Here is a 24308-nt window from a genome sequence, read left to right as displayed (position 1 = left end):
CCACTTCCACAACACCAGATGGCAGTTTATTCTAACAATTACTCCCAAGCTGAAAGAAAATTTTAACACATTTATCCTGCCGCCATCCATTTTCAATTTAAGTTTACATCCCCTTATATGTGTTGTCCAAAAAGGAGTTAAGGAAGCCATCTAAATTTTGTTCATTCAATAGATTTATAGCCTTAAACACTTCAATAATGTCTCCTTACGGGTGCCCAGTTTCCAAGCACTGAAATTTGCAGAACTGAAGTCTTTCGTGGTAAGAGTGCTCTTTTGTATCATTTACAAATCTGGTTGCCCTCCTCTGTCCAACATGTCCAAATCCTTTTTTAAAATGTGGTTTCCAGACCTAAATGCAGTAGGTGTGGCCAAATCATGGCACTGTCCTGAGCTGGATATTATCATTCTTTTTCTTTCTTGGATTTCCCTTCTACTTCTCACTCTTGTTCTCTCACGGTAATTCAGAAATTTTTTTTTGGGCAGAAAGTATGGATATAATCTCAAAGAAGGAAGAAAGAACTTGTACACCCTCACCCACCTGATGTATATGGATGACATCAAGCTCTATGCGGCAACCAAGAAGCAACTCCAGCAACTACTCCGGATCACCGAAGAATTCAGCAAGAACATCAGGATGGAATTTGGTCTAGACAAATGCAAGACCCACACACTGCACCAGAGAAAATTAGTTGGCCGAAACTACCAGCTGCTGACTGGTAAAGAAATCAAAGCTATGACAGAAGGAGAGACCTACAAATACCTAGGGATGATGCAGGCTCAGCAGTTAGAGCACAAGGAAATCAAGAAATGCCTGACCGAAAAATATCATCAGAGACTCAGGAGTCTGCTGAAAGCAAAATTGAATGGAGGGAACACAGTTAAAGCCATAAACACCTATGCAGCTCCAGTATTAACATACACCTTCGGGGTCATTGATTGGACTAACACCGAGCTAGAAGATAACATGCGAAAGATAAGGACAATGATGACTAAGAGCCGCCAACACCACCTGAAGTCAGCAGTGGAGAGACTAACAATAGTTCGGAAAGAGGGAGTAAGGGGCCTGATAGACCTGACAGAGCAACAGAAAACAGTGATAGTTAACCTGAAGGATTACTTGGAGAACAACACAGCACCACTCCACCAGGCCATAAGGAAGATAGATAAGTAGTATACCCAACTCAACATATGCGAGGAACAAGACAGCACAAGAAACAAAGTTAGAAAGATGGACAAAGAAGACACTACAATGACTTCCATCAAGATCATATCGATAACATTGCTTCCAATGCATGGCTCACAAGCGGGAGGCTCTTCCCCGAGACCGAAGGATTCATGCTGGCCATCCAAGACCAGGTAATCAACACCAGAAACTATAGAAAATACATCGCAAAAAAGGAGCCCAGAATGTCAGATGACACATGTTGACGATGCCACCTGGCCTCAAAAACGATCCAATACATCACTGCAGGTTGCAAGGTGATCACCCAGACTGAGTACACTCATAGACATGACCAAGTAGCCATGATAATACATCAGAAGCTAGCAAGGAAATACCAGTTGACCAAAGAAAGTGTACCTATTACAAGTATGAACCCCAGGCAGTACTAGAGACCCAAACCCACAAGCTGTATTGGGACTGCGCCATAATAACGGATAAGACCATCCTGCACAACAGACTGGACATAACCCTTGTAGACAAGATGGAAAAGGCTACCTGATTGACACAGCAGTGCCCACCACTAGCAATGTCCAGAAAACCCATGAAGGAAAAATTAGGAAGTGCACGAACCTGAGACATGAAGTCAAGGAGATGTGATATATGCAAGAAGTATCAACCATCCCGATCATTGTTTCAACCACTGGTATGGTGCCAAAGACTCTACATAGCAGCCTAGCAGTAATAGGTCTCCCAGCGAACACCTACAAGGAACTCCCGAAAGTCACAATCCTGAACACATGTAGGATAGTCAGAGATTTCATCAACCAACAGTAACACCAGACATTACAGCCAACCTGTGTACTTGGTAGCAGTACCCATCATGGAATGGAATCCCCGAATCAGGGAGAAATAATATAAGAGCAACAACAATAATAATAATAATGAGAGAATCACTTCCTTGTCCCTGCTGGCAAAATTCCTGTATATAATTTAAAAAACACCATGGGCTGTCTTATTATTATTATTATTATTATTATTATTATTATTATTATTATTATTATTACTAGCCACATAGTGCAAGTAAGCCTGAGGCTTATGCCGCACCAGCCATGAAAAATTCCAAGTTACCCTGTGAGAGAGAGAGAGAGAGTCAGAAGTAGAAGGGAATCACCAAAAAAGAGGGAATGATGATATCCAGCTCAGGACCCTGGGCGTGCCAAGCCCGTACTCACCAGATGTGAGCCTCTGGGAGCAACACTGCTCAGAAAACTTTATATCAGACTGTAGACATGCATTTACTCATTTTGGTGTATTAGTTGCCCATTTATTAAGAATATGTCTGTCAATGGCATAAATGCGAAATGGTTATCTTATTTGGTATTCATATATATCTATCTCACTGTATATATATATATAAATAAAATCTCTGTATTTCCTACTGCTGCAGTTCAGCATGTATAATCTGCAAAGACATTATGTAGTCTATGCTAAGCTACATATTTAAAATGTTTAATTTTCTTTTAATTTCTATCAGTTTTCATGTTCCCTAACCCAAGATACATTACAGGTTTCTACAGCTTTTTGTATTATTTAAGCTACAAACATTACCATTAAAAACAAGAATTTCTAATTAGAACTAAAGGAGCTCGCATTCCACTTCTTTCAACATGGTGAATAATGGAACTTCTGTTAGTGTTGTTTCCATAATTCAGAAAGAAATAAAAACATCCTCCCTGACAACAGATTACCCTACCTCAGGATCCCTTCTTATTCACTGTAATTTTAGTTTGGACTGGGCTGTGAATGCAAGTTTTAAACATATGGCACTTCTAAATTAGGGTACTGAAACGACTGTAACATCTAATTTCAAGATTCCAGATCAAAAAAAAAAAGTTGCTGTTAGGACACCCTAATATCTCTTCATAGGTACAAATGTATCTCTTCAAATTTGGTTTGAATTGGCGTATAAACACAAGAATTATTAGTGAGACAGAACAACATCCAGACAGACACATATACACAGCAATTTCATAAGATAATTTACATTTTTGTAAAAAGGCTAAAAAATGAGAAAACATCCACTCCATACCAGATAGAGTCAGTCACTATCAGTGCTAAATGATAAATTAATAAAATAAAAGATGCCACTGATATATCTTAGTTAAATTTGATAGTGACCTACCTCTGATATTAAAATTGCTTCATCTCTAACTTCACCACTTTGTTTCTCTTCCACCATATCAAGCAATAAGCTATTGTAAAGTCTAATTAAACAAAATGCCAAATGTAAGTCAGATGTGACTAAGAAACGGTGGCATTCAAACTTTATAAAGGTGAGTGTAGGTGGGACAAGCCATTCAAAGAGGTCATTGAGAATCTTCTTTTGGTCAGGATCCAAAGCATCTGGGACAGTATTCATGTAAGAATTTTTAATAGGTCTCCATCCAAGCTAAAAAATTAACAAGTTCATTAAAAAGGTTTATTAAAATAATACACAGAAATAAGCAAGTCAAAAGAAAAGACATTTTTGAAATAAATAAAAACGATAAATCAAAAACCAACTAAACAAATCATAGCACCATAACAATAAGTGACTATAAAACAATATCAAAATTACTAAAAATTATGAAAATATATACTATGTTTACATTGTGTATTGATGCTACTTTGAAGACTAATAAAAATCAATATACACAGTATGATAAGTATTTTTTATTAATTTCTGGAAACAGCTAGTTGAGTTAATTTTGGGATATATATTCACCTCATAAGGCTCCATATAAATCATTCCACAACGTGATACTGTTGCTGGTGAGGCTTGTTCTAGATCTGCAGGTTCAAATATCATATTCATTTGAGAACTCATCTGGATAATTTCTCCACTCATAAGACATAACTAATATATAAAAAAAATCAAAATTTGCATTATAAAAGTTTTGTAGTTATTAATTCAGGATTTTGTAGTTAACTATTTAGCATTTTGTAGTTAACTATTTAGGATTAAAATGTATATGATTAAGTTATCAACAGAATTGAATTACTCTCATTTCAAAGGTGAGAAATTTGATTAATCACATTTCACATATCTGAAATGTGAAATCTGTCTATTAATGAAAACTTATAAATCTAAAGTTTTCATTAATTGATACTTCCTATAAAACTTATTTGCATAGATGCTCTCTATAAAACCTGTGTGATCTATTTGCAAATGGATATTTTTTCTAAACACAATCGAGCATCTGGGCAGGGCTCAAAATGGGAAAATTTTATGAAACAGAATGCTCATCAGGATAACATGTGCAGAAGGCATCCATTCCAAGCCCTCTATATGGGGAGAAGATCATATCCACATTAGTATGTGGGAGTTTAATGTTTTTCAATGAATCAACACAAATATGTATTTTTTTAAAATAAAATAAAATGATTAACATATTCATAATTATGATAGTTTTAAAAAATGATTCTTAAGAATCATTTTTTAATGTAAGCAGTCCTACAAGAAGATGGTTACACTTTAACATTTATAAATTTATGATATTTCCATATAATCTATATATATATATATATATATATATCATTGAATTTTTTTTGGTTAATAATTATTCTAAATTAAAAAATAAACATAAACCTAAATCTAAATTAAGATAACCATGGCCATAATTGTTAAAATTATAAAAAAAATTTTAAATGTTCATAATATAAAAGATCATATCATCACATTTACATTTGCAGTATTTAACATTTTATAATGTGGACAGACATGAATGCTATATGCTAATTTTTTTCTCAATAAATAATACAATATCCTTTATAAAATTAAAATACCATTTTCATAATGGTAACAATTATTTATTTATTTTTTTTTTTGTGAACTAAGTGATCACATGCAGGTTGATTTTTGTACATCAAGATTTAAAGCTTATAGTAGCACATCATTTTTCTCACTACATTTTTTTTTCTGTTTTAGGCCACTATAAATATAACTGTAACAATTTGGTAAAAGAAAAGCTTAAATAAAACACCTAAAACATCTCCAATTTATATTTCCCAGTTTAGTAGCCTATAACATGAATGTCAGGAGAAATTTTAATTCAGAATTTTTTTCCCTGGATAGATTATTAAATGCATTATAAAAGTAAATATCTTAATCATAAAACAAATTTTATTATTATTTTAAAAAATCTTAACCTAAATGGAATTTATGTTTATCACAGAACTCCCATTTTAGAATATTATAATGTAGCTGTGAAAAAAAAGAAACTCCCTGCTCCCAAGTCTAATAATATCAATAATTAAAGGAGTTGACTTTGCAACCTACTACAGTCAAAGGAGGATAGGAGAAGGGGGAAGGGCAGAAAGTGAAACCTGATCGCCCAGTTCAAGAACTTGATTGGGCCTTCAAGATCTTTGGAATTAATTTGCCTAGAGACAGGATTTCAATTGCAAGATATGGATTTTCAGAAATAAATATTTTATTTAAAGGATACTGGGATACTGAGCAAGTCTAAAAGCATGACTGGCCTTACCATTAAGGAGAATATAAGGTTTCATTTTATGAATTATAATGTCAAGGGTCAAATGCCCAAAAATCAAAACTAAACCTAATTATAAAAAGTTAGATCACAGGAGTATATAGGAGCAAGCTTCATCCACTCCCCTGAGGCATTTTGAGATTGTTTATTTCAAAAGTTACTGATTTTAAATAGATTTTGTACATATGTACATATTTTGTTGTATATATGTGTGTGTGTATGTGTGTTGTGTCTGTACAAGTGTACATTCAAGGCCAAAATATGTGTTGTGCAAGCTGAGAAACTTGGAATAGCTCATGATGAGGAACTACTCCTCTGGCTGAGATTGGCTAAATAGAGCCTCACCTGAAAAGGCCTTTAAGAATTCCTCCAGTCTGTGAGAGCATTCCCATTCAAGCTTCTCCAAATGAGTGATAAGTTGAGTTGGACTCAACTATGCAAGGAGTGAGGTGGTACCCCCAGGGGCTCACATCTGGTGAGTATGGGCATGGCACACCCAGGGTCCTGAGCTGGATATCATCATTCTTCTCTTTCTTGGTGATTCCCTTCTACTTCTCTCTCTCTCTCTCTCTCTCTCTCTCTCTCTCTCTCTCTCTCAGGGTAATTCAGAATTTTTTTTTTTTTTGCTTGGTGCAGCATAAGCCTCAGGCTTCCTTGCACCATATAGCTAAGAATAATAATAATAATGGTGAGCAACCCAAATTAACTTTGCTAGCAAGTGAGAACTGTATGTTAATATGCATGTCAGCAAAAACATTCTCTTATATCGTAAAATGCAACCTTGAGACTACTTCAAGATTCTCTTACATTGTAGGATTCAATCTTGAGAAAACTATTATATAATTTCATATTATATTATATTATATTATATTATTCAATATTATATTATATTATATTATATTATATAATTCAATATTATATAATATTATATATTTTTAAATAAAATATCATGATTAACATATTCATAATTATGATAGTTTTCTTAAGAATCATTTTTTGATTTACGAAAGTTTAAGGTTTAGTTTTGATTTATGAAATTTGGCCCTTGATATTAGAAGTCATAAAATGAAACCTTATATTCTCATTAAGGATATAGCCAGTCAAGTCTTTGATGTCAACAAATATTTTTCCTACCACTATATTAGACATGTATATTATTATATCCTAATATACTATGCCTAGTGTTAAAATTTAACCTACATGAAAATATTTTTATAGGAACACAGCATCTACTGTACTTTCATTTATTACCAAGTGTTTATACTGAATTAGATCAAGGAATGCTAAACCATGGGTTAGAAAGTTATAATAAATTAGCAAGTGAGTTTAACTAGTAATATTACAATACAGTTGATGTGAAGTATAATTTATAAAAACTGAAATATTAAGTTATAATGAACTTTAATAACTGTTATTTAAAAAAATATCAAAAATATAATCAGCTACCATTAAACATCTACCCCAAAAATTTTTAGCATATTTCTCAGCTGGAGTTAAAAACAGAAAATTATAACTACAAGTACAGAAAAAAACATTTTAAACTAATAATTAGTTTAAAATGCTAATATGTCAGTCTTACAAGTTACAATGCAACAATTCAACTTTAGTGCATTAATGTTTTAAGTATAAAAATTTCTGAAGGATTATCTCATTAATGTTTTATAAATAATAATTCTCTAATAAACTTTTACCTTTTTGTTGTCATCTAGAACAGTATTCATATTTTCAATCCATACTGCATCAACTGGTCCATCAAAAAGAAGCCACTTTCTGTCTGGAGTAGTGCTGTTTGCAAATTCCCGAAAAGTATTTGCCAAAACACCTAAAGGATTAAAAATTTTAAAAAATTACATCTATAATGATTTATTTTTGGAGGAATTTTATATCAGGAATATGTAATTGCTACTTTATAGCTATATTTACTTCTTGTGTAATTTTAAAATTTTGAGTAGTGCCATGCATCTGTTATCTGAAAGAGCTTGGAAGTTCCTGCTGATATAAAATATAAATTCAGTTTATGTATAAGAACTTCTAGAAAAACAGTGCAAGCCTAGCTCTATTAGTTTTTTTTTTGAGAAAATTACTTGTAACACCTTATGTGAACTAGTACATATATTAGGATAATTTAGTATTAGTAGAGGCATACAATGCTCAAGAAAGCAAGCTTATGCAGCATCAGCCAAAAAAAACCCCTCCCATTCTACCTCTCCATTCGTTCCAAATGCTTGTCCAGCTCAGCCTTAAATTTATTTAGGCTATCAACTTCTGTGACAAAAGATGGAAGTCTGTTCCACGATTCAACCACCTGCTGTATAAAGGCAAATTTCCGCACATCTATTCTACAACTGCCTTTCCTCAATTTGAATCTATGGCCCCTCAGGTTCTTAATCTGAGCAAGAAGAATCCCATCAGAATTCAGCGTGCTCAACCCAGTCAAGGCTTTATATGCCTCAATCAGATCACCTCACAGGTGTCTACTCTCCAGGCGATGCAATTTGCAGAACTTAAGACTTTCTTGGTAAGAGTACCCCTTTATTCCCCTCATTAATCTTGTTGCCCTTCTTTGCACCTTTACGAAACCAATAGCCCCTCCCTTTAGCTGTGATGGTAGTTACATCTTTAAGTAATTCCCATATCAGTACATTGTGATCACTGTCACCCAGTGGTTCCTTTATCTGCAAATTCTTAGTGCACAAATAATCACTACTGATAATCAGATCAAGAGTATTACTCCCTCTGGTTGCCTCTCAAACATGCTGCTGTAGAAAACAGTCATCCAATAAATCCAAAAAAGCCTTGCTAATGTGTGAGTGACCAACCACAAGTTCAGTCAATATCTGGAAAGTTAAAATCCCCCATTCTAAGACATTCTGATTTACTGGCCCACTCTATTTCTCTGCATTACTCATTATACTGATCAGATTCATTAAGCCTATAACACACACTTACTCCCATTTTTCCTTTCCCAGTGCTTAATGTCACACCAAACAGGCTCAACATTGTATTGTCCACCAACATCAATTGGATGCACTTCCTTAGATTTTATGTGTTTCTTAACTAACAGCATAACCCCTTCTCCTTTCCTGTCCTGTCTGTCCTTTCTATACACATTGTACTCCCCAAATTCCAATTCTGCACTGCTTATATCTGTGACACCACATCTCTGATATTCCAACAATATCTGCCTTTGATGTCTTGACTAGCACTTCAAGCTCATCAAATTTATTAACTATACTCCTAGCATTGGTGTACATGCAAGTATACATGCACCTGTTTCTACTGTTAGTTACCCTAACACAGCCCATGTATTTATTTGTTTGACTATGACTCCCTACAATCCTGGAAATCTCCATTGCCTTGCTTTGCATGCTGCTGCTCATTCCAATAGAAGAAGTGCAAGAATCACTTTTGCTTCTGCCTGCAGTTTTCCGACCCACATAATACTGCCTCGATTGCATCAGTAAAGTTCCCCATCCCTGTAGAAGCAATCTCTCCTGTGAACAAGAACAGACCAGGCTGAAAAAAATTCTAACCCTTGAGCTTTGCATAATATCTCCAAGGCCAAATTGATCGACAAGGCTCTCATCATATACTTCCTTCTATTGTGTCTGGGCAGAATTGCAGACACTTTCACATTCAACCCTAACTCGCAACGTTTTTCAATCATTGACCTGTACTTGTTGAGTAAATGTGCAGATCTCTTACTCTTAATGTCATTAGTTCCAACGTGTACAACAATATCACCTTTTATGCCCTTAAAAGATGACATCTGCTCTACAGCGTCATCAACTTTTTCCTGTGGCAGACATACTTGTCTGCCAGGAGAAACTTTATAACTAGCTCCTGTGGGACCAGTGCATTCTTCCCTAAAGATTGCCAGTGTGTTGCCTGATGCACAGGAGTGAGCTCTGTCATTGAGCTGGGTGGCTGAGAGCCTGATGGGTCCCTCATATTAATTTCTTCAAGGACATTTACCCTACACCTCAAGCTCTCATAGATGCCCATCAGAATGCTGAGTTGGTGCCAAATTTCTTGACACCAGATATCTAGCGCACACACACACACACACACACACACACACACACACACACACACACACACACACACACACACACACACACACACACACACACACACACACAAGACATCCTCCTTGGCTAGATCATGTCCTGTTTTAGAAAGTTCAACAAATATCTCACATTTCGCACATTTTTTGAGACTGTGATGCATTGGAGAATTGCCCCCTTTGTTTCTTCCCCGAGTTACAGTACTCTCGCTAGTCTGTGATCTTCACATCGCAGTTCTAGTCTGGGTCATGATTTCCATTTAAATACAGTTTAATTAACAATGAAATTTAATAAGATTAATAAATATTTTTGATTAATTGATAATACTATATTAAGCTAATAGATTCCTAATACAGTGCTTCGTATTACGTTATCTAGTTTTATGTTATACCTTATGCTATCAGTTCAAGATATATACAGTGCCTCCGTAGCCAGGTGGGAAGGAGCAGCAGTGCGTAGCACACGCTTCTTGATTAGACGAGGGTTCGAGCCCATCACCACCAAATACAGAGCATGTGGAAAGGTCAGGGAATGACCACCGCATATCCCGGAGCAATATGGCCTTAGTTGCTAATGCTCCTAAAAAACAAATAACAAACAAACATCAAGATATATACGTTACGCTATTTCTTATCAATTACAATATTGGTGCCAATGCCGGGAGTCGTAACTTCCATTTATGTGGCATTTATGTGGCCAAACTGCCAATTGGTGTAGTATTATTCAGGTATGACTTCAATATCTGCAGTTAGGAAATGAAATGAACAATAAAAAAGAAACAAAAGGTATTAAACAAAGTAAAAATTACCCTAAAGAAATACTGTAGTCACTTGAACACATTTTTTTGGTAATATTCAATATTTCTAATGAAAAGAAAAACAAAACTTAATTAAAAACTTAAAATTTATAAAAGTTTTCATATTATATAATTATCATTCATACTCACCGTCAGACCATTCATGAGAAACAGGATCAAAGCAGCCATATAACTGTCCCATTGTAATAGACTTTGGATTAATGATCCGATATATAACTTTATATTCTTCCATACCACATTCTGTTCCTAACTTATTTATGTCACCTAAAGCTGCAGCTAGAATTTGATAAGCTGATGTTTTACCGCCCATTGGGTCACCAACAATCATTAGACCATGGCGTACAAGGATCATTTCATACACCTAAACAAAGTTCATTAAAAGAGTATAGAGCCAATTTACTTTCTTTAATTTATATAAATATATGTGGATTTGTGTGTGCATTTAATTTCACAAACAAAAAACTTATAGAGAACATGAGTGTGACAAACATTATTTTGGCTAACAATTTACAGTGACCAAGCTAAAATATGTCACTGTAAATTGTTATCTCAATAGTTATCTCTTGTAATTAACAGGATTATTTATTAAAATATATCAATTTCATGTTTACTATGTTTCCTTTTTACTTAATAAACATTAAGAAATACACTGGGTGATGGACCTACGTAGCAAGGTGTCAGTGGTTCAGTAAGTAGTAAAATTCCGAGCGTTATTGGTAAAAGGAAGGATTTATTGGACTTTGATAAAGGACAGAATATGTGGGAGGTTGACGAGCTGGTGCCTCGATTTCCCAAACGGCTGAACTGGTGGGGTGTTTGAGAGCCACCATAGTTAAAGTGTACCAGAACTGGTGTCAAAATGGTGAAACAACGACCCAACGGCAAAACTGCAAAGGTCAGTGAAAGGTTAAAGTTAGAGGTGAGCGCCAGATCCAACGACTTATACAAGTGAACAGGTGCAGCACTGTTCAAGAGTTGACTACCCAATACAACATGGGCCAACCTGGAACAATATCTGCCATGACCATGTGTTGCATGCTTGCACGTATGGGCTATACCAGCAGATGACCCCTACAGCATCCTCTCCTAACCAAGGTCATCGGTGTAAAAGACTCGCCTGGTGCAAAAAGCATGCAAGTTTGATGTTAGAAGACTGGAAGAAGGTGTGCTGGTCGGATGAGTCACGTTATTTACTCCACACCATGGATGGTCATGTATTGATTTGGCGGCAACAACATGAGGCTCTTGATCCATCATGCATGGTATCAAAAGTGCAGGCCGGTGGAGGCAGTTGTATGGTGTGGGGCCTGTTTCACTGGCAGGAACTTATACCCCTGGTGCATATGGAACAACGCATCACTGGTCTCCACTATCGTCAACTGCTTGCTGACTGTGTACACCTCACTATGTTAGACTTTTTCCTGAATGGCAATGATGTCTTCCAAGATGACAATGCACCGTGCCATCGGCCACTTGATGTGCAAGAATGGTTTGAGGAACACGGTTCTGGCTTCCAGCATATTGATTGGCCTCTGAACTCCCTCAATATCAATCCCATAGAGCACTTGTGGGACACTATGGAAAGGCATATCAGGTGTCTGGATACACCAATCACCTCCATACCTGCATTGCTGGCTGCATTACTCACAGCTTGGTTGGCCATACCTCGCGAATGCTTCCGACATCTTGTTGAATCAATGCCACATCGGAAAGCTGCTGTACTGAGGGCAAAAGGACCTACAAAGTATTAGGTAGGTGGTCATAATTCAGTGATCACTCAGTGTATATAGTATGACCTATAAAAATGGGAATGCTTCAAGGTGTGCAGTTGCATTATTTTATTTTAAATGTATTGTGAAAAAGAATTAACCTGCAGCAAATACATGGGAACCAAAAGTGTTCTCAACTGTTTTTCAGAGATTTTCCTTACAAACAAAGAATAGTTCTAGTCTGCTGAGAGATCAGCCTACTTTTATTTAAATTATGATATTTGCAGTAGTTCTAACAGTTTTATAATTAAAAACAGGATACACCTGCAGAAAAAATAGGGTAGAAAAAAAAAGTAGGGTAAAAGATTCTGTTGACAACTGTGGGGGATGGGATATATTCTTGAAAAGCACTGCATTTAACAAAACTGTGGGTGGAGAGACTAATGTCCTATAGACAATAGAGATTAGGGGAAAAATAATAAATATGGCAATAAAATATATGAAAAAAAAATCAAAAGCAAAGTAAGCCATATTTGATTTATGCAACACAAACAATGAAGACTATCAAGTACTTTTATCTTCAGTTCCAATATAATAACTTTCCTTGCTCTTTTCACACATTCACTTTTAGCACTTGACTGTTTAGAAGCCAACTAAAGAGTAAAATAAATGTTAGTTTATAACAAGCATCTTCAAAGCATTACAAAAATAACTCCAAAATATGTCGGAAAAACAAAAATTTACAGAGAGGCAGTGAACACTATATATGGTGCACTGATAAGTGCATTATTGAGAAGAAAACGAATTCCATCCTTCTGCACTTACTAGATCCTCCTCCTCCATTCCCTAATGATCTTTGGGGGTGGGAGCAATAATTCTTATATTTTTTTGTTTAAGAGGACTGGACTTAACCACATATAGGTAAAAAAAAAAATAGACAGAAAATTTTTTGTACAGCACTCTTGGACATTACAAATTTTTGGTTTGGTTTTCTGAAAAGTACACTTTTATTTATATGGGTATGTTAATAAGCAAAATTCAAGATTTTAGGCTCTAGAGAAACTCTCTGAAGTAACTCTTGGACATTACATAGAGTGTCACTGTTGACACTTTATGCTTCAATAAAACTGTAATATCTCAAATACAGAACATAAAATATCATAATCCTCCAACTGCAGGCAGTTGGTGAGTGATGACTATATTTTTGCCCTGCATTTCCCATGTCTTTGAATATACAAAGATATAAGAAAATATAGGACAAAAACAGAAACATATTTTAAAAAAATGAATATAATGTGCACAAATAATATATGATCACACACACCAAAAAAATTACTTCTTCCAAAACAGGCAGATACTTTACTGTGTTAATATACAGAGATTTTTTATTCATTCATCATACTATTTCTTTCCTTTGCAATTTTGCAACCTTCAAATTTTTCATACCTACAGCATCATTACTCTGTACAGAAATGTTTGGAGATCTGGCTGACAACAGTGAATAACCTTCTCTGTCATTAAGAATGCCCGAGAAGGTTGATGAAGCTTGGGAACCTTGCTGCAAATCCCAAGGAAGAGTTCTGTAAACTTTCATAACAGATGGGAATGTCTTACAGCACAGTAAGGAAGATTTATTGAAGTAACTTGTCTGCACACCCTCACAAAATTCAGCTCAGCCAGTCACTAACACCAAATGCAAAATAACAGCATGTTCAGTTAGCTAAAGAATTCAGCACTCTTGGACATTACAAATTTTTGGTTTGGTTTTCTGAAAAGTACACTTTCATTTAGATGGCTATGTTAATAAGCAAAATGCAAGATTTTGGGCTATAGAGAAACCACACATTATTGTTGATAATCCACTACAAACATAAAACTGTCACTGTTGACACTCTATGCTTCAACGCACACCAAAGCATAAAGCTTTGGTTTGTACTCTTTGCATTTTGTATGGCTTTGGAACTGACAAGAATGATAACTGGTTTCAACAAAACAGTGTAAGGTCCCATACTGCAGCTGTCCTGGAGTTCCCAAATGAAATGTTTTTCACAATGTAGTTTCTAGCAACTTACACTAAGGTGTATTGCAAAGGTCCGGTGTGTCCTCCAATGCCACCTGATTTTAACCCATGTGATTTTTATCTCTGAGGTTATCTCAAAGAAAGAGTATTTCAGAAGAATCTATAATAACCATTCCTGTGCTCAAGAAAGCAACTGAAGACTATTTTTTCTGTTGGAGTTAAAAATTGCATCTGTGTATGTTCTACACAACTTCACACTTCGACTGCAACATATTAAACGTGTTGTGGCATGAATTTCCCAACACTGCTAAATACTTCAAGTGTTAATTTATGTTTCTAAACATATTTTATATTCTTCAGATGAATAAAATGGTATGAGGAATAAAAAATTACTCTATAATTAATATTGTATTATGCTGAGTAGGATCAAAATTCGAAAATTATAAGAAATATAGGATGTCTTTCAGATATGCACAATATATAGGGAACTATAGGACAGTAGAAGCACCATGGAGTGCCACTACCAGACTTATGATTAAAAATATATAAGTTGCCACAGAAAAATAGAATGCAGTATCCAAATATTTAGGAAAATACAGAACATAATGTAAGAGAACATGAAACAAAAAAGCAAGCAAGCAGGTAATGTACCCAGTGCATTACATTTTTGGCACATTTGATATTTTTTCTTCGATTAACTGAATTTTCATTTTATGTGATTAACAGAAATGAAAAGTAAATAGAAATTTAACTTGTTACCAATTAATTACTAATTCATTTAATAATAATATTTAAAACTAATTCATGTTACTTTGCTGCTAGACACCGCATAATATAACGTTCATTCAGCTTTTTGTAATACTTTTTTCCTCTTGGATTTTAATGAAAACTGAAATGCAACACATTTCTCAGATCTTTGATTTAAAAAAATAAAAAAATAGCAATATGTACCTCATCACAATACACAGTCAACATTTTGTAATGTACTTAACTTATTTCTTCTTGGATTTTAATAAAATTTTCTGCTGTAATTAATATATAAGGTCAGATCAAAAATGTTGATATCAATTGCAATTTTATTTAGACTATGTATATAAAGTGCTTAGCATCATAATTTAACTGAACATGCCACTGTATAAGAAATCCTCTTTTTCACTACTAGGTATCAATAAATAAACCATTTAATTTTGCAAATATACAGGGTTTGATCAAAAAATTTGGTGAAATATTTTAAAATTCTTGAATGCATATTCAATTTTTGAATTCTTGATTGTGACTAAGGTTCAAAATGACATCTTTTGAGCATAGACACACCAAGTTTTAAATTGCTATGTGCTAGTCTAGTAGAAAGCTGCTTTTGAGTGATAATTTGTTTCTCTCATTTGTCATTTGTACTGAAAATGACTAAATATGAGCAACACTCATTTTTAAATTTGGCTGGTAAAAGTCATTTTCATCATGCTTCACCCAACTTATTTGTTTAATCTGGCACCATGACATTTGGCTATTCCCAAAACTAAAACAGGACACAAAAGGAAAACGATCTAAGTTGATTCAAGAAATCTAATCAAACATGACTTCCAAAAATGTTTTGGTGAGTGGCACGCATAATGGAACAAGTGTGGTTGCAGAAGGAGATTATATTGAAGAATATTAACAAAGTAAACAATTATCACTAAATAAAATTAATTTTTTGTCACATTCACTGAAATGAAATTAGTAGTAGTAGTAGTAGTGGCATGTGATGCAAGAAAGCAAATGTATGAGCTTATGCAGCATCAGCCAAAAAAAAAAAAAAAAAAAAAAATCACACCATTCCCTCCAAATGCCTGTCCAGTTCCTCCTTAAATTTATTCAACCTATCAACTTCCACAACGACAGATGGAAGTTTGTTCCAGCAATTAACCACCCGCTGGCTAAAGGAAAATTTCCGCACATCTATTCTACATCTGTCTTTTCTTAATTTGAATTTATGCCCCCTTAGATTCGTAATCTGAACAAGTGGAAGGATCCCATCAGAATTCAGCGTGCTCAACCCATTCAAGGCCTTATATACCTCGATCAGATCACCGCGCAGGTGCCTAGTCTCCAGCCACTGCAATTTGCAGAACTTAAGCCTCTCTTGGTAAGAGGACCCCTTCATTCCCCTCACCAATCTAGTTGCCCTTCTCTGTACACGCTCAAGTAAATCTACATCCTTCCTAAAATGAGGCCTCTAGACCTGTACGCAGTACTCAAGCCGTGGCCTGACCATTGCCTTATACAGAGGGATAATCACCTCCTTTTCCCTGCTAGCAAAATTCCTATATATCATTGACAAAACCCCATGACCTGCCCTGGCAGCCTGTCTGCATTGCTCAGAAAACTTCATATCTGCCTGCACAATTACTCCCAGGTCTTTTTCATTTTCTACCACCTTAAGTGTAGTACCACACAGTTGGTACGTTTCTCTGGGGTTACTTCTACCCATTTGTAGTACTTTGCATTTGTCAAGGTTAAACTTCAGTTGCCACTTCTTAGTCCATCTGCCCAAATTATCTAGATCCTGTTGCACACTGCCATTACTGTCCATTGATTAAACCACATGCAAAGTTTAATCAATTTTTGATTAAACCTTGAATGTGGGGCCTATGTTTTTTACCTTTTGGAATTTAATTCCAAATTTATATTATTTTATATTATCATTTTTAATATAAAGATATAACAATGAGTATTTACCTGGATTATTTTTTCAACAAACCATGGAACTCCCTGAAGATTTTTTGCTTTTATATTATCATTTAATGCCTTGAACATCACAACATAGTCAGGCTTTGGCAAAACAACTCCAGGAAATAAATCGGAGATAATGCCCTCAAAAAGTGGAACATCCTAAATATAAATGAATTCCTATTATATGTAATAATAATATCTCTAAGTAGAAATTTATCTATGCATTAACTTTTGTAACATGCATAGGTTTTGGAACATTTAGATAAGAGCAAAGTTATATATACTAAAGCATTCTGATTGGTTATTACTAGATATGTGCACAAGCATGAGTGTGTGTGTGTGTGTGTGTGTGTGTGTGTGTGTGTGTGTGTGTGTGTGTGTGTGTGTGTGTGTGTGTGTGTGTGTGTGTGTGTGTGTGTGTGTGTGAACATATGAGAAAGAGAGACTTTAACAATGCTAAAAGCCACTGAATTTATATTTAGCATAGACCTCAAGATTTTTTATCTAAAAATGCAACCACTGTGAACCTGCTATATAATGGATTGAGTAAGTTCAATGTTGATAGCATCCACCTATTCAGACTTCACACATGAAGGGGCATAAATTCAAATTGAGGAAGGATGGTTGCAGGACAGGTTTTTTCCTTCAGTTAGTGGGTTAGAAAAAATTCTATCTGGTGTTGTAGAAGAGGCAAGTAGTTTGAAGAAATTCAAAGAAGAACTAAATAAACTGTTTGAAGGAATGGCCAGGTGACATGGGAAGATAATTTAGCACAAAAATTTAATTACAGTTGAGGAAAGAATAATATACTGCTAAATCTGAAAAATAAATTTTTGATAAACTTTCTAAATTGAATACAATTAGAGAGAATAACTTGACCTAGGTAAAATTTATCATAAAAATAATTAATCAGGGAATTGTTTGATTTTTTTTTTCATATATGCAATATTACAAAACTATTGTTTTTCAATAAGCATGAATTTATTGAAAAAAAATAAATCAACAGAACCAACTGATATTGTGGAAAAAGCTAAAATATTAATCAAAGGCTTAATTACAAAGACAAAATCTGGTTGTCTTCAAGCCTAGTGTAAAAAAAAAAAAAAAAAAAAAACACTATTAAACCACCAAACTAGTACAGCATACTAATGTAACAATTCATGTTATACTTGGAAAAGCCTAGTTCTGTTACCTGGGTTGAGTATCAGGATACCTTAACATTCAAAGTAAAATAAAATCATAAAATTAAAAAGCAAATTAAAGTGACACCCACCTCTAGCAGGCCGACCGGGCTAGCCGAGTGGGTAAAGTACCTGCCCGGCAACCCAAAGGTCGCGGGTTCGATTCCCGCCTCGGGCTTGGATCAAAGTACTGCAAAAACCTTGGGAGGTGCAATATGGCCACAGCAGCCGATGCGCCAACAACTACCAAATCAAAAAAAAAAAAAAAAAAAAAAAAAACCTCTAGCAGTGAAATGCACAACATTTTGCAAATCCATAAAATTGTTAAAAAAACCGACCTGAATAAGCTGGGCTTTTAAACAATCTTGTGGTCAGTTTTTCAAATAATCTTGTTGGGTTTTTAAACAATTGTGTAATTTTTTTTAAACAATCTTATATCTCATAAGTTTTAAAATTCTTCCATCTGTATATTTTATAATCATTTAATCCAACAGATAGTGAGGTGACATGAGCTACCTAAAAAAGAAGCTCTTACTATTTTTAATATTAGCATAATCAATTAAAAAGATGAGCATATATTCAGAGGCATTTATAATCCAATCAACTAACAAAATTAGAACTAGGAGGAGGATGATAATTCTCCTCCCCCTGGAAGGAAGTAGGGCCACATACTTTTGGCCCTACATTCCTTGGTATTCATTCTCTTTGTTACCTATAGAAGACTTTAGCTAGCATTTTAGATAGTTAAAGTTTGTCTTTTACTTTGCTTTAAATTCTAAGGAAAGCACAGTGTTGTTCTGAAAATAAATATCAGTTAATGTTTTTAGTTATTTATGTATCTATTTAACAAAAATAAATCAGTTATTTAATGCAAAGATGTGTAATGAGCTCATAATAAGCTAATTATTTGGCATTTATGTCCTTCAAACATCATTATATAAATCAAGTGATTTATACAGGGTGTTTCAGTTAAACGTTTCAGAACTTCTAAGAGGGGTAGGGTACATCCTGACAACTCGAAATCATATAGCAATGTGGGGTCGGAAATGCTTTCCTGAAGCGGTGTTGTACACAGAAACACCATAAAGAAAAGAGACCGTAAGTGAGAAATCGTTTTAATAATACATGAAAAGAAGCAAAAGGTACATGGATTAAAGTAAGTGTTCGAAGTTTCTTCCACGGGCTACAATGCACGCCTCACATCTCCGACGCATGGACATCCGAACATTCTGGAATATTCCAGGCGAATTTCGAATTTCTTCGGCAGCTACTGCGATTCTTGCAACCAGCTCCTCCGCATTGTCAACAGGGGTGTCATAAACTAGCGATTTCATATGACCCCAGAAATAAAAATCAAGACATGATAGGTCGGATGACCGAGCAGGCCAACTCACGGGACCACCACGTCCGATCCACTGTTGACCAAATGTGACATCCAGGTAGTTACGAACATCTCCGCTATAATGGGCAGGGGCTCCATCATGTTGGAACCACATTGTCTGTTGTCGATGCAGAAATCTGTTCATCTCTCAAAAGTTGTGGCAATACTTGCTGTAGAAAGATCAAGTAGATAGGTCCGGTTAGACGACACGGTAACAGGTAAGGTCCGATGAGGTGATCTCCCATAATACCAGCCCATACATTGACCGAAAATCGAATCTGTGCTGCACGACGACTTCTGTGTACAATACCGCTTCAGGAAAGCATTTCCGGCCCCACATTGCTATATGATTTCGAGTTGTCAGGATGTACCCTACCCCTCTTAGAAGTTCTGAAACGTTTAACTGAAACACCCTGTATAATGATGTATATAATTTATATAATTATATAAATGAGGAGCCGAATGAACCAGCTAACTTCCATAAATTTTGTTAATAAGAACATTAACCCTTTACAATCCAGATGTGGTGGCCACTCTGAAATTGTAAAATTCTACCCAATGTTGTAGCCACCATGACCATTGGCATTTCCAAATATGGAATTTATTTTCCCACTGTACTGGTGCAATTATTGTTCTGCCATCTATTTACATTTCATATAAACACTCTGTAAAACTAAATCAATGTTTATTGATATTTATATTAAACTGTTAACAGTAGGTGGCATTTTTTTTTTTTTAGTGCTCTTCCAGTCTGATATCATGGCTGCCACAACTACTGGTATTTCCAATTATGAAATTTGCTTTCTTGCTATCATCATCATCATCAGTCATTTTCAATCCACTGCAGGATGAAGGCCTCTCCAGCAACTTTCCAGTTCCTGCTGTTTTGAGCACTGGCCATCCATTTCTTGCTATGCTGGCTCAAATTATTGTACTGCCATCTATTTATACTTCATATAACAATCCAAAAAACTAAATATCATATTTATATTCAATTGTTAATAGCATGTGGCATTGTTTTTTTCACTTTAGAAGTTGTAAAGTATCTTATACTCTGTTAAGTATTTGCAGCCAAGATCTTGAAAAAAGCCTTTATGATAAAGAACCTGAGGAAAAAAAAAAAAAAAACAAAAAGTAAAATCTTTCAGATAAGGCAGATTCACTACTCCATAAGATGTGACTGGGTTTTTGTTTCACTAATCAAACTAAAGGCGTTTATTGGTGAATTATTAATATGGGAAACTAAATGATACAATTGATATAAAGGAATACTATCTGAAGAATGGATGGATAGAATTCCATTTTTCAAAAATGTATTTAGCAGGAGAAGATTTCTGCAGCTATTCTGGATGTTGCATTTCAATGCGGATGAAACGTTTTATGAAAATTTTGTTCCAGGGAGAAATACTGCATTAGAGTTCTAAAATGTTTTACCATACTATTTTATATAGTAGATATTACACCCAAAAATAAGTAATTTTTGAACACCACATTTCAACTAGTCATTTTTTTGATTGTTAGAGATAGACTTCATAGCAAAGATAATGTAAATAATAAAAAAAAAAAATGCTGGACTGCAATGGGGAAGACAATGAAAATAATGCTGGACTGCATTAGCATTAGTAGAGGCATATGATGTAAGAAAGCAAGCTTATGCAGCATCAGCCAAAAAAAAAAAAAAAACTTCCACTTCACCCCTCTGTTCTTTCAAAATACCTGTCCAGCTGAGCCTTAAATTTATTTAGGCTATCAACTTCCACAACAAGGGATGGAAGTCTGTTCCACCAACCAACTACCCGCTGGCTAAAGGCAAATTTCCGCACATCTATCCTACATCTGTCTTTCCTCAATTTGAATTTATGCCCTCTCAGGTGATTATTCTGAACAAGAGGAAGAATCCCATCAGCATTGAGCATGCTCAAACCATTCAAGGCTTTATACACCTCTATCAGATCACCTCACCGGTGCCTAGTCTCCAGACACTGTAATTTGCAAAACTTAAGCCTTTCTTCATAACAGCAACCCTTTCTTCCATTCACTAATCTTGTTGCCCTTCTCTGTACTCGTTCCAGCAGCTCTACATCCTTATTGAAATAAGGCCTCCAGACCTGTATATAGTACTCAAGGTGTGGCCTGACTATTGCCCTATACAAGGGAATAATCACCTCCTTATCCCTGCTAGAAAAATTCCTGTATATCATTGATAAGACACCATGAGCTACTCTTGCAGCCCATCTGCACTGCTCAGAGAACTACATATCTGCCTGCACAATTACCCCAAGTCCTTTTCATTCTCTACCACTGTCAGTGTAGTACCACAGAGTTGATGTGTTGCTCTGGGGTTGTTATTTCCCATATGTAGTACTTTACATTTGTCAATGTTAAACTTCATTTGCCACCTCTCAGCCCTTCTGCTCAACCTTTCCAGATCCTGTTGCAGCAGCATAGTGTCAATAGGTTCCTTAACAACCCTGCCACCCTTTGTATCGTCTGCAAACTTGGACATTAAGCTTGATATATCATCATCAATATTCTTTATAAATACAGAAAACAATAATGGACCCAACACTGAACTCTGAGGGAGTCCACTAATAACATTAGTCCACGATGAGCAGTGCCCATTGATTACCACTCTCTGTCTTCTCCCCCTCAACCACCCCTTTATTCATAGCAGCAATTTGCCTCCAATGCCACACTGCTCCAATTTGTGCAGCAGTCTTCCATGTGCAACAGTATCAAAAGCCTTTTTAAGATCCAAGTATATAATATCAAAGTTATTCCCTGCATCCAGTTCTTTTGTGACTGCATCATAATATCCAATCAAATTGGTCAGGAAAGACTTCCCCTTAACAAAACCATGCTGTGTCTGAGCTACAACTGAAGTCTTGTCTAGATGATCCTGCAGTGTTTCTTTAACCAGTGCCTCCACTAATTTTCCAGGAACAGAAGTTAAACTCACTGGTCTATAATTACTTGTGTCAGCCTTTGATCCTCCTTTGTGAATTGGGGTCACATTTGCACATCACCAGTCTATGGTTACCTCCCCTGAGTCTAAGGAAGCTCTCATAATTTATGGCTAAGGGTTTTCTTACTTCCTTTGATACCTCCTTTAATATAACTGGATAGATCCCATCCACCCCAGGTGCCTTTCTTGTGTTTATCTTCAACAATTTCTCCTCCACTTTACTCTCAGTTATTACAAGATTATCTAGCTTACTGCCAGAGCTGTATGGCGCCTCCGTAGCCAGGTGGGCAGGAGCAGCAGTGCGTAGCACACGCTTCTTGATTAGACCGGGGTTCGAGCCGGTGCCCACCAAATACGGAGGATGCAGAAAGGTCAGGCAACGACCACCGCATATCTCCCGAGCAATATGGCCTTAGTTGCTAATGCTCCTAAAAACCAAACAAACAACAGCCAGAGTTGAATACACCTCTGGCATTCCCCTCGCTGAATAACTCCTCATATGTGAATGTCGATGCAAAATATTCATTTAGTTTGTTAGCTACCTGAGCAGGATCATCAACAGTTGAACCATCGATATCAAGTGGACCAATGTGATTCATCCCCTTCCTTCTAGAGTTTACATAAGTAAAAAACTGTTTGCTGTTTTTCTTTGCATCCTTTGCCAAAGATTTCTCATAATCTGCCTTTGCCTGCCTAATCTCCTTTGTGACTTTGTTACAGACCAGCTTATATCTATCATAGGCTTCTGTGTCACATGTTAATTTATATGTACCCCATTCATTTTTCTTCTCTGCCATGTGTCTTATTAGTTCATCTGACATCCATTTAGGCCTAAACCTTGAACAATATTTCTTAGTTGGTATGTAAAGCCTTGTAGCTTCCAAGATGAGTTCTTTGAATGCTTCCCATTTTGAATTTGCTGTTGGTAACATCATCAGTTGGTCCTACTGTATAGAATTTAAATACTGTCTCAGACCATCATAGTCACCTTTACGAAAGCAATAACCCTTCCCTTTACCCCTGATGGTAGTTACCTCTTTGAGTAAATCCCACTTCAGCACACTGTGATCACTGCCACCTAATGGTTCCTTTATCTGCAGATTCTTAATGCATGAAGAATCACTACTGATAATCAAATCAAGAGTATTACTCCTTCTAGTTGCCTCCCGAACATGCTGATGTAGAAAACAATCATCCAATAAATCCAAAAAAGCCTTGCTAGTGTGAGTGATCAACCCACAAATTCCAGTCAATATCTGGGAAATTAAAATTCCCCATTATAAGACTCTCTGATTTACTGGCCCACTCTATTTCCCTGTACAGTTTCGTATTATACTCATCAGAGTCATTAGGCCTATAGCACACTCCTACTCTCAATTTTGATCTCCTAATGCTTATGTCACACCAAACTGACTCGACACTGCACTGTCCAGCAATGTCGACTGGCTTCACTTCCTTGGATTTTATGTGTGTCTTAACTAATAGCATAACCCCTCCTCCCTTCCTATCCTGTCTATCCTTTCTGTAGATGTTGTACTCCCCAAATTCCAGTTCTGCATTCCTTATATCTGTGTGACACCACGTCTCTGATATCCCAACAATATCCACCTTTGATGCTTTGAGCAATACCTTGAATTCATCAAATATATTTACCAAACTCCTAGCATTGGTGTACACGCAAGTATACATGCACCTGTTCCTATTCTTAGCTACCCTAACACAACCCATGTGTTTACTTGTATTGCAATGACTCTCAGCACTC

At 35.7% G+C, this 24308-nt stretch overlaps 1 protein-coding gene across 1 annotated transcript in view; it reads right to left on the bottom strand.

Moving 5' to 3' along the window:
- LOC150086500 (dynein axonemal heavy chain 3-like) overlaps positions 1-24308 on the bottom strand; it is a 544757-nt gene that overhangs the window by 322470 nt on the left and 197979 nt on the right. Inside the window, exons 36-40 of the mRNA XM_090372184.1 lie at positions 17026-17178; positions 10708-10939; positions 7386-7516; positions 3927-4058; positions 3345-3611 (exon numbers count right to left, since the gene is read on the bottom strand). Coding sequence (XP_090228310.1) covers positions 3345-3611; positions 3927-4058; positions 7386-7516; positions 10708-10939; positions 17026-17178 — 915 coding nt within the window. The remainder of the gene's footprint in view (positions 1-3344; positions 3612-3926; positions 4059-7385; positions 7517-10707; positions 10940-17025; positions 17179-24308) is intronic.

This window comes from Mastigoproctus giganteus, chromosome 4, assembly GCF_048544385.1.
Source record: "Mastigoproctus giganteus isolate SK-2022 chromosome 4, ASM4854438v1, whole genome shotgun sequence".
NCBI lineage: Eukaryota > Metazoa > Arthropoda > Arachnida > Uropygi > Thelyphonidae > Mastigoproctus > Mastigoproctus giganteus.
The sequence above is the reverse complement of the archived record's forward strand: the minus strand, read 5'-3'. Positions and strand labels throughout refer to the sequence as shown.